Source organism: Lissotriton vulgaris, chromosome 10 (genome assembly GCF_964263255.1).
Source record: "Lissotriton vulgaris chromosome 10, aLisVul1.2, whole genome shotgun sequence".
NCBI classification, from domain to species: domain Eukaryota; kingdom Metazoa; phylum Chordata; class Amphibia; order Caudata; family Salamandridae; genus Lissotriton; species Lissotriton vulgaris.
In genome coordinates, this window is record NC_141698.1 from 1,015,185,366 (window position 1) to 1,015,202,447 (window position 17,082).

Sequence of the window (17,082 nt, forward strand, 5' to 3'; positions counted from 1 at the left end):
GCAGCACCTTTTGGCCTACCATCCGAACATTATTGTAGACAATATTGAGGCTCACTGCAAGATGTTAAAAAAGAGGAAATACATATTTGAACCTATAGGGCTCCATCTGAGATCAGGAATGAACCTGCACCATGCCGCAGCATGTTACTGGCAGTTATGAATTACATGAAGAGAGGAAGGTGTCTCCTGATGATGCTCTGCAGAGGTGTCAGAAGGTCTTGGAGAAAAAGTTGGGTGCATGATCTGTAAAGTGCTGGAATTCATCTGTTCCTGCAACAAGCACGGTGGCGGGGAAGGATCGGGGGCGCTCGGGGTCCTGGAATCAGAGAGGAGAGAAGTGCATTAGAATGAGGGCACTCAGACGTGGGAGAATACAAGACCTTATCATAGAGGACCTACACTGGTGTCATGTAGTGAGGGAGAGAAGGGCATGATAAACCGAATCTCTAAAGCGTGTACTCTACAACAATAACTAACCATAACCCTTCCCTCTCTTTCAAAACAGCCTAAGAACCAACGCTAGCTAAATCCCCAAACTATCTAGCATTCAAACCTGCCTCTCTTATAGAACAACCTAACTACCCAAACTATCTAAATCCCCAAACTATTGAACCTTCAAACCTGCCTCTCTTATAGAACAACCTAACTACCCAAACTAACTAAATCCCCAAACTATTGAACCTTCAAACCTGCCTCTCTTATATAACTAACGACCATACCTATCTAAATCCCCAAACTATTGAACCTTCAAACCTGCCTCTCTTATATAACTAACGACCATAACTATCTAAATCCCCAAACTATTGAACTTTCAAACCTGCCTCTCTTATGTAACTAACGACCAAAACTATCTAAATCCCAAACTATTAAACCTTCAAACCTGCCTCTCTTATAGAACAACCTAACTACCCAAACTAACTAAATCCCCAAACTATTGAACCTTCAAACCTGCCTCTCTTATATAACTAACGACCATAACTATCTAAATCCCCAAACTATTAAACCTTCAAACCTGCCTCTCTTATATAACTAACAACCATAACTATCTAAATCCCCAAACTATTGAACCTTCAAACGTGCCTCTCTTATATAACTAACAACCAAAGCGATCTAAATCCCCAAACTATTGAACCTTCAAACCTGCCTGTCTTATATAACTAACAACCAAAACTATCTAACTCCCCAAACTATTGAACCTTCAAACCTACCTCTCTTATATAACTAACAACCAAAACTATCTAACATCCCAAACTATTGAACCTTCAAACCTGCCTCTCTTATATAACTAACTACCAAAACTATTTAAATCCCACAACTGACCTTCAAACCTGCCTCTCTTATATAACTAACAACCAAAACTATCTAAATCCCCAAACTATTGAACCTTCAAACCTGCCTCTCTTACATAATTAACAACCAAATCTATCTAAATCCCCAAACACACACAGTTACGTGTAGAAATGCACGCACACAAACACACGTGCGTGGATGCACACACACAAACACATACAGTCCACACTGTCACTCTTGTCGTCTAATAATCCCACTGACACACATTCATACTCAGACAGTATGAAGGAGAGGATTGTACTCACCTCCACGGGGTAGGCTGTGGTGGGGACGTAGCGAATAACGAAGCCACATCTGCGTCTGTGGGACGTGTTGGGTTCACTGGCGTGGACTGTCAGCCCGTCGTGGATCTGACGAGAGAAATGTAGGATATGAGCTGTGCTTATCTGCCAAAAATGTAAGTGCCAGGGCCCAATGTGTTACTCACTGGTCCACTGCAGCTGGCACTGCCCGCGTCACTTTTTTACCTTTAAGTTTTGTCATTTTTTTAAAGCTATATTAAATCATTTAGGGGCATATTATCAAGGACAGGCAATACATTATTGCCGCTTTTATCGGCAGGAAACTGCCGATAAAGCGGCGATAATGGCCTTGATAATATGCTCTATGAATTCCAATCCAAGCCCATGTTAGATGTGAACACATTTAACATGGGCTTCAATTGGAATTCATAGAGCATATTATCAAGGCCATTATCGCAGCTTTATCGGCAGTTTCCTGCCGATAAAAGCGGCGATAATGTATCGCCTGTGCTTGATAATATGCCCCATAGTTCTCTACTAATGAAAGTTAGTTAAAAATACACACACACTGCCACCATATGGTGGTTTCTCAGACATATGTGCCTTTGTTTACAGAAAAGCACCGGAAAACACAGGCACAAATTAAGCACTGGATATGGGACAGAGAAAAGACAGGCAGCGCCTTGAGGTGCACCTCAAGGGGAAACTGAGTACCTAGTCCTGAGGCACCCCAAGGAAAGCTGTGAGTGCACAGCGCTGGTGCACCCCAGGGGGAGCTGTGAGTACACACTGCTGGTGCACCTCCGGGGGAACTGTGAGTAGACAGTGCTGGTGCACCTCGGGGGAGCTGTGAGTACACAGTGCGGGTGCACCCCGGGGAACCGTAAGCAGACTCCTGAGGCGGAAGCCCGGAGTAAGGCAGACCGTTTATTTTAAAATTGTATGTCACTGATTACTTGTTTTCAAGCACAGACCACTTGTGTCTTTACTGCACTTACCTGAAAAAACAGTTGTGTACACAGCGGAGCTAGCGCTGACGACACACGCACTCTCCCCCCTCGCCCTCCCACCACGAGCGGAGGCCACGCCCCTTTCAGGCCACGCCCCCACAACACTCGTGCATAAAACGCACCGAGACTGGGCATCAAGCAGAACCGTAAGCAGACTTCTGAGGCGGAAGCCGGGAGTAAGGCAGACCGTTTATTTTAAAATTGTATGTCACTGATTACTTGTTTTAAAGCACAGACCACTTGTGTCTTTACTGCACTTACCTGAAAAAACAGTTGTGTACACAGCGGAGCTAGCGCTGACGACACACGCACTCTCCCCCTCGCGCCCTCCCACCACGAGTGGAGGCCACGCCCCTTTCAGGCCACGCCCCCACAACACTCGCGCATAAAAGGCGCCGAGTCTGGACATCAAGCAGAACCGTAAGCAGACTCCTGAGGCGGAAGCCGGGAGTAAGGCAGACCGTTTATTTTAAAATTGTATGTCACTGATTACTTGTTTTAAAGCACAGACCACTTGTGTCTTTACTGCACTTACCTGAAAAAACAGTTGTGTACACAGCGGAGCTTGTGCTGACGACACACGCACTCTCCCCCTCCCGCCCTCCCACCACGAGCGGAGGCCACGCCCCTTTCAGGCCACGCCCCCACAACACTCGCGCATAAAAGGCGCCGAGTCTGGGCATCAAGCAGAACCGTAAGCAGACTCCTGAGGCGGAAGCCGGGAGTAAGGCAGACCGTTTATTTTAAAATTGTATGTCACTGATTACTTGTTTTAAAGCACAGACCACTTGTGTCTTTACTGCACTTACCTGAAAAAACAGTTGTGTACACAGCGGAGCTAGCGCTGACGACACACGCACTCTCCCCCTCGCGCCCTCCCACCACGAGCGGAGGCCACGCCCCTTTCAGGCCACGCCCCCACAACACTCGCGCATAAAAGGCGCCGAGTCTGGGCATCAAGCAGAACCGTAAGCAGACTCCTGAGGCGGAAGCCGGGAGTAAGGCAGACCGTTTATTTTAAAATCGTATGTCACTGATTACTTGTTTTAAAGCACAGACCACTTGTGTCTTCACTGCATTTACCTGAAAAAACTGTTGTGTACACAGCGGAGCTAGCGCTGACGACACACGCACTCTCCCCCTCGCGCCCTCCCACCACGAGCGGAGGCCACGCCCCTTTCAGGCCACGCCCCCACAACACTCGCGCATAAAAGGCGCCGAGTCTGGGCATCAAGCAGAACCGTAAGCAGACTCCTGAGGCGGAAGCCGGGAGTAAGGCAGACCAGACCGTTTATTTTAAAATTGTATGTCACTGATTACTTGTTTTAAAGCACAGAACACTTGTGTCTTTACTGCACTTACCTGAAAAAACAGTTGTGTACACAGCGGAGCTAGCGCTGACGACACACGCACTCTCCCCCTCGCGCCCTCCCACCACGAGCGGAGGACACGCCCCTTTCAGGCCACGCCCCCCAATCCACAATCCACATTTCCAAAGCAACATAAATTATGTGCAATCCTCGGTCGCGCAGCGGGCGAGCGCAGCGGGCGCGACGTTTGAGCGCCTAAGGCAAGCCCGTCTGCGCCCGTCTGCGCCCGTCCGCGACCGACCGGGACCAGGGGCCATACCCCCTGTAGGTTCGATTTCATCCATACACAAACCAATCTGTTATACACGAAGCAAACTACTTGCCCTCAACAAAGCCACCACGGAAGTGAGACCTCATCAATGTATCCAAACCGGCCCCGGCCTATCCTATGGACCCTTCTCCTGTCTCTCTTGTCGATGGTCAAGTATGGGCCAACTTCCAACTGACCTCCACATAATCCCCACCAATAATCAGATGGAACTGAAATGCCTATACCTTAACGCCAGATCTCTACCTAAACATGCACTGGACATCTGGGACACGCTGGCATCCAGGACCCCGGACCTGGTTTTTATTACCGAAACCTGGCTATCCGACACCAGCGCACCAGATCTTGCCAACGCCCTTCCCCCTGAATACAAAATAATTACACAAAATAGACAAAGCAAAAAAAAAGGAGGTGGAGTCGCTGTAATTTTCAGAGACCACCTAACATGTCTTACGGAAACGACAACTGCCGACCCTGAACATGAAATACTTCCATTCCGAATCCTGCTCGAGGGCCATATTATACTAGCCGGCGCAGTTGTCTACAATCCCCCAGGGCAGCAAGCTAACATCAGTGCTAAGTTACTGAATCAATTGCTACCATTTTGCTTAAAACACAAAAACTACATGGTCATCGGCGATTTCAATGTCTACTATGAAAAAATAACTGCCCCCGGCTCCTCCCAACTGAAATATGACATGGAAATCTTACAACTCAAACAGTGGGTTGAGGGCCCCACGCACTTAGCAGGGCATACTCTAGATCTCCTTTTCACCAACATCGAGTCAACTACCATAAAGGAAATCCTCCCCCTGCCCTGGTCGGACCACTCCATGCTATCCTTCTCATTTAAGCTCCCTGGTAAACGCCTGAAGCAGAGACTCACCCCCTTTACTGCCAACAGAGCCTGGAGACTAATTAATGACTCCAACTTTCAAGACCACTTCCTCGAGACAGACGTCGCCTTGCAGGATGACTCTCCCATTTGCAGCAATGTCACTCTTCTAGACACTAGAATTCGACAAACGCTGGATAAAATAGCCCCTATGCGGGAATCAAAGAATAAAACAACTACTAGGGAAAAATGGTACACCCCCCTCCTCAAGGGACTTAAAAAGGAATGCCAAAAGGACGAACACCGATGGAGACAGACAAAAGACCCAGAAACCAGAGCAATCTATGTCACTAAATGAAAACAGTACATATCAGCAATCCGAGACGCGAAAAAAGCATACTTCACCCAGCGAATCTATGACAGCAACAATTCCGCAAAAGAATTGTTCAAAATAGTGAAGGAACTCAACAATCCGTCCAGCACATCACAAACCCTCACCCCCTCAACCGAGGCCTGTGAGCGCATCAGCACCTTTTTTGCGGAAAAAATTGACAAAATCTACTCCACTTTCGCCCTCCCCAATACCCCCACCTTACCAGACAACCCCGACAAGCATCCCCCAACAACGGATAAATGCAATGCCCAACCAGACGACGGCAACTCTCCGCGTCTAACTAGTTTTCAACCCTTTACCGACGATGAAGTACTATCGGCATTGAAGACAATCAAATCTGGCTCTCCCGCGGATCCGTGCCCCCATTTTGTGTTCTCAAAAACTGCACCAACGCTCTGCCCTTTTATTACCAAGCTTTTTAATCAATCACTCACCACCGCGTCCTTTCCGGAAGCCTGGAAACACGCATCTGTAACTCCCCTCCTGAAAAAAGCCGGATCCGACATCTCCAATCCGGAGAACTACAGGCCAATTTCCCAACTCCCCTACCTTTCCAAGGCTCTGGATAAATTGGTTAACACACAATTGTCCCGATACTTGGAAGACAATTCACTCCTGGACCCCTCCCAGACCGGCTTTAGAGCCAACAATAGCACCGAGGCAACGTTGCTGGCAGTATCGGACAGTGTCAGATGCATCACAGATCAAGGGGGATCTGTGGCTCCGATACTGCTTGACCTGTCAGCGGCGTTTGACACGGTAGCACACGAGTGCCTGCTAAACACCCTCCGGAGCAAAGGAGTGCAATCCACAGCCCTGAGATGGATTAAATCATTCCTCAGCAAGCGCACCCAAGCAGTGCACATGGGCCAATACCACTACAAGCCCTATCCCACCAGCTGTGGAGTCCCACAGGGGGCCTCACTGAGCCCCACTCTCTTTAATGTCTATGTCTCATCTCTGGCTGACATTGGAAGAAAGTGGGGCATCGGCATATGTCCTTATGCCGACGACACACAGCTGATGGTGACAATGGGCGAAGAGGCGGAGACAACAAAGAAAAAACTACATAGCTGTCTCTCCGAAATGGCAGATCGGATGCGAAACCACTGCTTAGAATTAAACGCTGGAAAGTCGGAGATCCTACTATTCGGAGGAGCCAAACTCACATGGAATGTCACTTGGTGGCCACCATCATTGGGGTCAGCCCCCACCCCAAAACAGCATGCCAGAAATCTGGGTACCATTATGGATGATACACTATCCATGAAGGACCACATCCGATCACTTTGGGGCAAAGGTTTTGCAATTCTCAAACTCCTGGCAAAAATCTTTCCCTGGATACCTCTGGACTGCCGACGCACAGTCACCCAGGCCCTACTGGTCAGCCGCCTGGATTATGGCAATGCCCTGTTCGAAGGGATGAACGAACAACTGTTCTCCCGACTACAGGTCTTACAAAACCAGGCAGCTAAACTGGTTTGCAACAAAGGCAAGCGAGACTCAGCATCCGCATGCCTCATGAAACTCCACTGGTTACTAATACGCCAGAGGGCTACCTTCAAAATACTCTGCCACGCGCACAGAGCTCTTAACAAAACTGGCCCCACTATCCTCCAAGGAAAAATTGAATTCTATACCCCCAACAGGAATTTAAGATCGAACCAATTGGCCCTGGCTAAACCCAAGCGCATTTACAAAGCAAGGACCGGCAGACGCGCCTTCTCTTATCTAGCCGCAAAAAGGTGGAATGAGTTACCTGTAGAACTCAGACACACCACAAACTACCTTCAATTCAGGAAACAATTAAAAACTCACCTGTTCCCTAAAAAATAACTCTCAGCACAGTCCTCAGCAGTCTCTTCTGTTTACAGCGCCGTGATATCCCCTGGGATGAGTGTCGCGCTTTATAAATACCAGAAAAAAAAATAAATAAATAAAAAAACTGTGAGTACACAGTGCTGGTGCACCCCAGGGGGAGCTGTGAGTACACAGTGCGGGTGCATGCCCAGGGGGAGCTGTGAGTACACAGTGTGGGCGCTTCTCTATGGTAATCTGTGAGTACACAGTGTGAGTGCACCCGGGGGAGCTGTGAGGACAGAGTACACAGAGTTGCCGCACCCTCATAGAAAGCTGTGAGTACACAGGTTGGTGCACCGTCATGGGGAGCTGTGAGTCCACAGTGCTGGTGCACCTTGGGGGAGCTGTGAGTACACAGTGCGGGTGCACCCCGGGGAGCTGTGAGTACACAGTGCTGGTGCACCCCAGGGGGAGCTGTGAGTACACAGTGCTGGTGCACCCCAGGGGGAGCTGTGAGTACACAGTGCGGGTGCATGCCCAGGGGGAGCTGTGAGTACACAGTGTGGGCGCTTCTCTGTGGTAAGCTGTGAGTACACAGTGTGAGTGCACCCGGGGGAGCTGTGAGTACAGAGTACACAGAGTTGACGCACCCTCATAGAAAGCTGTGAGTACACAGGTTGGTGCACCGTCATGGGGAGCTGTGAGTCCACAGTGCTGGCGCACCCTCAAAGAAAGCTGCAAGTACAGGGAGGTACAGTACCTGGGCACCCTTAAGGGGGGGTAGTGAGTACACAGTACATGGGCACCCTTAAGGTGGGGTAGTGAGTACACAGTACATGGGCACCCTTAAGGGGGGGGTAGTGAGTACACAGTTCTGGGGACCTTTAAGGGGGGGTAGTGAGTACACAGTTCTGGGGCACCTTTAAGGGGGGCTGTGAGTACACAATTCTGGGACACCTCTAAGGGGGGTTGTGAGTACACAGTAATGGAGACAAAAGGCTCATTATGGGAAGGGCGGTGCCATAAATTGATGGATGTCTTGGCCCCGGCCACTTCCCGACTGCCTCATTTATAAGTGGGAGAATCACTGGTCTGCCTGACACCCACAATGCACCGGGCTCAAGTATCATGGCTTTTCATGTTACTTCGTAACGTTGCAGTAATCCCTTGCTTGTTTGCCTGTGGGAATAACCACAACAGTGAGACATGAGTCCAGGAAACGACAGAGCGCTGTGAACTCACCGACATCTGCCCAGCCTGAAGAGGACACTCCACCGCCTTCTCTGCATCAACCAAGTGCCGCGGAATCTCCTGATTGGTGGACAGCATGTTTCCGGGGGTCATTGCTGTGCGGTGCTCCAGGACACCTTGTTTGTGACTTCCTGCAGAAGAAAAGAGGGTTGGAGTAAGGGGGGCACTGATTCCTGGCCTGGGTACTCATGCAGTCCCCGCCTCTGTCTAAAATGAGGTGTCAGCACGGGCCACACCCACAATAATTATACACACATTTACCTTTAATTATCATGCATGGTAAAGGCATCTGCGTGGTAAAGGAAGCGTGGTAAAGGCATGCGTGGAAAAGACTGTGTGTTAAAGGCATCTGGGTTGTAAATGAAGCGTGGTAAAGGTTGCGTGGAAAAGACTGCGTGGTAAAGGCATGCATGGAAAAGACTGCGTGGTAAAGGCATTTACGTGGTAAAGGAAGCATGGTAAACTTATGCATGGAAAATACGCGTGGTAAAGGCATTTGCGTGGTAAAGGCATGCATGGAAAAGACGCGTGGTAAAGGATGTTTTTCATCTAACAGAGGACTGCGGCTTCTAAATAAAGAGAGAGCCATCTCTGAACACTAGAACCCCGCGAGGACCCCGGGGATCTTTCATCCAGGCCTCCACAGCCCCCAGGAGTCTAGCCTCTGACACTAATCGGGGTGAAGATTGTAGGCTCCTACTAGAGCCCTGTCTGGCCAACCCTGTCCAATATCACTCTTTCAAGGCAGTGGTGCCCGTGTTTACAGGCAAAGACATCTCTGCCTGTAGAACCATAAGCAGCGTCCCTCTGTTAGGACCTCGTGTCCCCCCGCTCCAGCTGTACAGTAAAGCACGGGTCAGGGTTTGACTGGCTTTGAAAAAAGTTGGCCAGAGCACCCTGAAAAAAGAGCCCCACATTTGCGGATTGCGGGGAAGATTACAAGGACTGGCGCATCCTTGCAGATTAGCAGTGATGCACCAGTAACAATGCGATTCGCAATTCTCCTTGCGCCACCACGGATGCGTCGCATTTACAATGCAGCACACAGTGGCACAGGGATAGACAGATGCGTGTCGCATCTGATGGTGAAAGGTCTGTGCATGGCTGGAGTCATGTCGCAGGCGCAACGCTACTCCAGCAATGTTCAGGGACCGCCCATACCTAACGTGCTGGCCCACTCCTTACGCCTGCTTGAAGCAGGCGTAAGGTTTCGTCGCAGCAGCCTCTGAACAATGACTGTGAAATCTTGTAGATTTCACACCGTCACTTTTACGAGGTTTTTTCCGACGGAACTCCCACCCTGCATACATTAAACCTGACGCAGGTTTAATGTGGTGCAGGGCTTCACAACGTGACGCATCTCCCTAGATGCGTCAGGTTGTAAATAAGTAGCAACGTGGTGCATGGTTTACGCCACCGCTGAGTCACAGAAGTGACGCAACAACGGCGTAAATGTGACGCAATTGACTTGTACATCTGCACCCGTCTTTTTTTTAAAACATTGCTTCAGTGTTTTAAGTGTTATAAAAAGAAGTTGGGGGATTTCTATAAGAGAGGTGTATTTTATCTTAACTTTACTAAGATTTAAAAAATGCGATGATTGTTGCTAGGACTCTGTGTTGTTGGAATAGTTTACACTGGTGAACCACACCTGAATATAAGTGAGGCCACTTAAGCTCAGCCCCCCTGCCCCTGCTCAATCTGCATACATTAATGGGCGGGGCCAGCCGGAGACTGGGAATGATACCTCCGCCCCCTTGGTAAAAGGGGGGTAACGGAGGTCCATCTGCCTCCGCAAAGGCTGCTCAGGCCCCCACTGGGTGGAGCAGCATAGTCATCCCATATCGGCCACCACGCTGCCCAAAAAAGCGGCCCACAGCTGCAACTCAGATACTAGCCCATCGCCCATGGCCCAAGAGCCCCCTTACCAATCCGACCCTGGCACGGATCCCTCTGATCACACTGGGGCGCTCATAGCAGCATGGGCTTGCTCCATCCAGAGATATAGTTGTGACCCACATGGTGCTGAGGGCGCCAGGACCTGTGTGGAGCCCGCGTTCTATCTCCAGACTTTCTGTACAAAGACAACATCCCTGTGTCAGGACAGCAGTGGACTCCGATAGAGAAGTAGACAATTTGTCAACACCACTGAGTCAAGGCCCAAGGGCTTCAACAATATTAGCCTGCTGCACCCCTGCTTGTCTGGATTCTGACTCATTGTGAATGAATGCACCGTCTTCCATTCTGTGTAACTCTCTCCCACATCCCTATGTCGCGACATTTAGGCTCCTTGGTTAACAGATGGCCTCCCCTGCTGTATAGTCCTGTCCCAGATCCCTATGTCACGACACTGGGGCTCAAGGTAAAGAGATGGCCTGTCTATCGCCCATGCTGTGGAGCCCTGTCCTAGATTCCTATGTGATTACATTGGGGCTCACCAGTAGAGTATTAGCCCATCCCCCATTCTCAGCCAATCAGTGTTACAGCTCCAGGCTGTTGTGATGCATGCATTGACTATGGGAGTTTATCCATACCTGGAATAACCTGCAGGACCCCATTCTCTGCGTCTACGTCATCCAGGGCAAGCCACACTGAGGCCACCGGGCCCCCCTCGAAGCCCCAATACCTGGAAGTAAAAGGAGGAGGACACTGTCAGCCAAACAACGGCAGATCCCGGGGCAAGAGGATGGCACATGAGGGCACAGGATGGCACATGACAGGATGGCACATGAGGGCATAGAATGGCACATGAGGGCACAGGATGGCACATGAGGTCACAGCATAGCAAATGAGGGCTCATGATGACACATGAGGGCACAGGATGGCACATGAGGGCACAGGATGGCACATAAATGTATAGGATGGCACAGGATGGCACATGATGATACAGAATAACCCATGAGAGCACAGTATGGCACATGAGGGCACAGGATAGCACATGAGGGTACGGGATGGTACATGAGGGAACAGGATGGAACATGAAGGTACAGGATAATACATGAGAGTACGGTATGGCCCATGATGGCACAGGATGGCACACGAGGGCACAGGATGGCTATTGATGACACAGGATGGCACATCAAGGCATGGATGGCCCATTTTGACACATGAGGGCACAGGATGGCATATGATGGCACAGAATGGCACAAGAGGACACACAATAGCACATGAGGGCAGAGGGTGACACATGAGGGCACAGGATAGCATACAAAGGGCATAGGATAACACATGGAGGGAAAGGATGGCAGATGATGGCACAGGATGGTGCATGAGGGCATAATAAGCCACATGATGGCACACAAGGGCACAGGATGACACAGGGTGATGTGTGTCTGGTAGTGCAGCCAGCCTTATGCCGTCATGTACTGCCTAGATGAAAGATGCTGTAATCTATGCTGTGTGTGCACCCCGCACCGCCCTGTGTATTTAACACCACATGGTGCCCACCAGGTAGCCTGATAATCAGACCTCGCCAGGCTGAGGGGGCAGGAATGCCATCCTTTGGCCTTACCCTTGAAGTACAAACAGACACATCACCCCTGCTGAGCCCTCCCCTCCCCCACCCTGGAGCCAGCACCCCGCAGTCTGACTTACTTGATGTCCTGGTGCCAGGCCACGTAGGGGGCGCTGTTCCCTCGGTGGGGCACGTCGGAGGCCGGGTATTTACAGATGAACCTGGAGTCCAGCAGGACCACGTGGGGCCCCAGCACGGCGGTGATGGCCTGGAGGGTGTGCGGGTGGGTGGCGAGGCCTAGCACCCACGGCAGGCGCAGGTGGGCGTTGTGGAGGCTGTACTGGGCGTGCTCCTTCCCTGTAGGGTGAGAAAGGAAAAGACACACAGATGATGGACGGAATACAAAGCAAATCAAACATTCACCCCCAGTCAAGAGGTCTGGGTTCAATCCATCGTTCTTTTGCTCACCTTGCCACCCCAGTTTAGACCCAGCCTACAGGGGACACAAGGAGGGGGTTAGTCTCTACCCCGAGAGGCCTCTAAACGGAGGGGCTTATATATGGGAATGGTGGAACCGAGCAGCGCAGCAAAAAAAATTCCTGCGCCGTCCTGCGCCACTGGAAAAGGGCAGGAACGCCCGCATTTATCCAATACGGTGCATTGTTTTCCTTTCTCCCTGCGCTGGCGCCGTTTCTGCAGCCTAGTGTCAACGCTGGCACCCTTGCACCATGGTGCAGCACTGCCTGTGTTACAGCAGGATAGTTTTAGCGCAGTAGGGGCACCTTCCAGCATTTAAACAATCCATAGAGGCATTCTCCTCTTTCTAGGTGTGCTGCAGAATGCAGCACACATGGAAAGTTAAAAACAAGTAGAAATAAAGATATTGCTCCTCTTTACAGCCACCATACACAAGACAAAAGCAACATAAAGCAGATACAGCTGCCATACACAAGATACAACCAACATAAATCAGATACAGCCACCAGACACAAGATACAAGCAACATAAATCAGATACTGCCACCAGACACAAGATACAAGCAACATAAAGCAGATACAGCCACCAGACACAAGATGCAAGCAACATAAAGCAGAAACAGCCACCATAGACAAGATACAAGCAACATAAAGCAGATACAGCCACCAGACACAAGATACAAGCAACATAAAGCAGATACAGGCACCAGACACAAGATATAAGCAACATAAAGAAGATACAGCCACCATACACAAGATTCAACCAACATAAATTAGATACAGCAATTATACTCTTGATACAGCCACCATACACAAGATGCAACCAACATAATGCAGATACAGCCACCAGACACCAGGTACAAGCAACATAAAGCAGATACAGCCACCAGACACAAGATACAAAAACATAAAGCAGATACAGCCACCATACACAAGATACAAGCAACATAAAGCAGATACAGCCACCAGACACAAGATACAAGCAACATAAATCAGATACAGCCACCAGACACAAGATACAAGCAACATAAAGCAGATACAGCCACCAGACACAAGATACAAGCAACATAAAGCAGATACAGCCACCAGACACAAGATACAAGCAACATAAAGCAGATACAGCCACCAGACACAAGATGCAAGCAACATAAAGCAGAAACAGCCACCATACACAAGATACAAGCAACATAAAGCAGATACAGCCACCAGACACAAGCAACATAAAGCAGATACAGCCACCAGACACAAGATACAAGCAACATAAAGCAGATACAGGCACCAGACACAAGATACAAGCAACATAAAGCAGATACAGCCACCACACACAAGATACAACCAACATAAATTCGATACAGCAATTATACTCTTGATACAGCCACCATACACAAGATGCAACCAACATAATGCAGATAAAGCCACCAGACACCGGATACAAGCAACATAAAGCAGATACAGCCACCAGACACAAGATACAAACAACATAAAGCAGATACAGCCACCATACACAAGATACAAGCAACATAAAGGAGATACAGCCACTAGACACAAGATACAAGCAACATAAAGCAAATAAAGCAATCATACTCTTGACACAGCCACCAGACACAAGATACAAGCAACATAAAGCAGATACAGCCACCAGACACAAGATACAAGCAACATAAAGCAGATACAGCCACCAGACACAAGATACAAGCAACATAAAGCAGATACAGCCACCAGACACAAGACGCAAGCAACATAAAGCTGAAACAGCCACCATACACAAGATACAAGCAACATAAAGCAGATACAGCCACCAGACACAAGCAACATAAAGCAGATACAGCCACCAGACACAAGATACAAGCAACATAAAGCAGATACAGGCACCAGACACAAGATACAAGCAACATAAAGCAGATACAGCCACCATACACAAGATACAACCAACATAAAATAGATACAGCAATTATACTCTTGATACAGCCACCATACGTTATGTTATGTTATGTTATGTTATCCTGATTTATTGAGCGCACAGCTGCCCCAGCAAAGGGGCGTCCTGGCGCTAGTGCAGAACAAAACCGGACAGGAGGTGGGAAACACAACACGACAGCAACAAGAACTAAGGGGCTAAGGGGAAAAGAAAAGTTTTAACCGCCTTCCTAAAAGCCAGGAGCTCATCGATGGCACGGATGTGGACGGGCAAGGAATTCCACAGTTTGGCGGCAAGGACTCGGAAGGAGCGGCCGCCAATCCTGGATCTCTTGAAACGGGGAACAGTGGCAAGGTGGAGAACAGAAGACCGCAGAGAACGAGCTGGAACATAAGGAGAAATGAGTTGCTGCAGAATCTGAGGAGAGGAAAGCTTAAGGATTTTGAATGTCAAAATCAAAGATTTAAACTTTATTCTCTGTGCCACCGGGAGCCAATGGAGATTAAAGATGGTTCTCCTAGCTGAACAAAACTTAGGCAAACCAACCAGAGCCCTGGCGGCAGCGTTCTGGACGCGTTGGAGATGGGAGAGCTCAGCCTGATTGACTCCAAGAAAAAGAGAGCTGGCATAGTCTAATTTAGACAGAATCAAAGCTTGCACAATGAGTTGACGTGTAGGAGCGTCAAAGTATTTGAAGGTGGACCGAAGCTGACGCAAGATTCCAAAGCAAGATGCCGCGGTCTTTTTAGTGTGAGTGGAAAAGCTCAGTTGGGAGTCAAACCATACCCCGAGGTTTTTGACTTCAGTGACAGGGGTAGGGGTAGGACCGAGCTCGCGTGGCCACCAGCTGTCACCCCACAGATGAATTTGTTTCCCCACAATGAGCACCTCGGTTTTTTTAGCATTCAATTGTAGGAAATTATCATTCATCCAGTGGGCCACAGATATGAGTCCCTCACGGAACTTGGCTGCCTCGAGATCGGAAGCCCCACTAATCGCAACCGCAAGCTGCGTGTCGTCTGCGTAGGACACGATGGAGAGGTTCCCACGCATGGCGACATCAGCCAGCGGCTGGACATAAAGATTAAAAAGAGTGGGGCTTAAGGCCGATCCCTGGGGGACGCCCTGGGCAATCGCATGAGGTTTGGATTCAAAGGGGGGAGTGATGACCCTGAAGGAGCGATCAGATAGAAAAGATCTGAACCATTCAAGGGCCAGCTTATCCACCCCTGCCTCAACCAGACGTTGGAGTAGAATGTCATGGAAGACAGTGTCGAAGGCGGCACTTAGATCGAGGAGCACAAGTGCCGCCGTGTGACCTGAATCCTCTAACATGCGAAGATGTTCAGCCATATACAGGAGCGCCGTCTCGGTGCTATGGCCGGGCCTGAACCCATTCTGCGAGGGATTTAAAATATTCGCAGAATGGAGATGTTTTGCTAGAATAGTATTAACATGGGCCTCAGTCAGCTTAGCAGCCCACGGGAGGAGAGAGATGGGGCGATAGTGTTCAGCTTTTTTAGGGTCCAAAGCAGGTTTTTTCAGGATAGGAATTACCTGCGCCTGTTTCCAGGCAACTGGTACAGAGCCAGAGGACAGTGATAGATTAATAAGTTTACAGAGCGGAGGAAGGCAGACGGAGGATTCTCTAAATTGTGAGGGCCGCAAGGGATCTTTCGGGGAACCCGATTTCACCCTAATCGCGAGTTTGTCAAACTCCTCCGTAGAAAGCTCCGGAAGATAAGATAGCGAGAGAGTAGTTTTGGAAGTGGCTGTAATACGCTTCCACCATACACAAGACAAAAGCAACATAAAGCAGATACAGCCGCCAGACACAAGATACAAACAACATAAAGCAGATACAGCCACCATACACAAGATACAAGCAACATAAAGCAGATACAGCCACCAGACACAAGATACAACCAAATAAAGATATTTCTCCTCGTTGGGCCTCACCTTGGGAGCCATAATATTTTAACACATTCCTAGATTTACAAGACCTTGTAAATCTGCGTCAAAAACGATGAGTTGCGACACCCACGCAACGCCCATGGAACGCCTTCCGGGCGCAGAGTAACGCAATGCAGCGATTTGCGCTGCGTTGCCTTTCTCCATATTTGTGAAGCCGCTCAGGGCCACGCAGGGTGGCTTTGCGGAGCTTCATAAATTTGGCTTGGGGCTTTGCCTCGTGCATGTACCACTTAGCATGATGCAAGCATGACGCAAGGCCCGCATAAATAAGCTCTAGAGATAAGGCTGCCCTCCCTGCACCTACCAAACTCCTGCTCCAGCTCCTCGAAGGCCCTCCTGGCGCCCTCCAGCTCCTCCGGGTCCAGCAATGGCACCGCCATCAGGAAGCCCCGGGCATCATAAAGGGTCTTCATGTGCTGAGGGTCCGCCTCCATGATGAGGGCGAGGATTCGGACCCCGCTTCTTGTGCAAGGGATGGGGTCTGCCGCCGGGCTCCTGAGAGCTGAGCCCCAGATGTGGATATGTTCCTCTGGCACCGGACTCCAGATGTTGCCCTTCACCTCCAGAGGTGCTGATTCTCCAGGCGTTTTCTTCTGGCTCCCAAGACGCAGGTGCTCCAGATGTGGCCCTGTGGCTCCACAGGTGCTGGAGATTCTGTACCCTGGTATTCAAGAGCTCCAGATGTGAGTGTTTCCTCCTGCCCCTTGCAGTGCTGGAGCTCCAGGTGTTGCTGGGGTCAC

General features: G+C 49.6%; 1 protein-coding gene across 1 annotated transcript; it reads right to left on the reverse strand.

Moving 5' to 3' along the window:
• Window positions 1–208: 208 nt before the first annotated feature.
• LOC147689186 (phytanoyl-CoA dioxygenase domain-containing protein 1-like) lies at window positions 209–16,776 on the reverse strand. Its single transcript, XM_086940020.1, has 6 exons — window positions 16,647–16,776; window positions 12,115–12,331; window positions 11,055–11,146; window positions 8,512–8,651; window positions 1,596–1,700; window positions 209–316 (listed from the first exon to the last, which is right to left on the reverse strand). The coding sequence occupies exons 1-6, from the start codon at window positions 16,774–16,776 to the stop codon at window positions 209–211; spliced, it is 792 nt and encodes a 263-aa protein (XP_086796146.1).
• Window positions 16,777–17,082: the final 306 nt, after the last annotated feature.

Bases quoted from the DNA above. Each gene is read 5' to 3' on its own strand.
- LOC147689186 (XM_086940020.1), bottom strand. From the start codon at position 16,776: ATGGAGGCGGACCCTCAGCACATGAAGACCCTTTATGATGCCCGGGGC. The intron at 12,332-16,646 runs GTAGGTGCAGGG...CTCACCCTACAG, and splicing joins GGAGCTGGAGCAGGAGTTTG to GGAAGGAGCACGCCCAGTAC. The intron at 1,701-8,511 runs GTGAGTTCACAG...TTCTCTCGTCAG, and splicing joins TTCAGGCTGGGCAGATGTCG to ATCCACGACGGGCTGACAGT.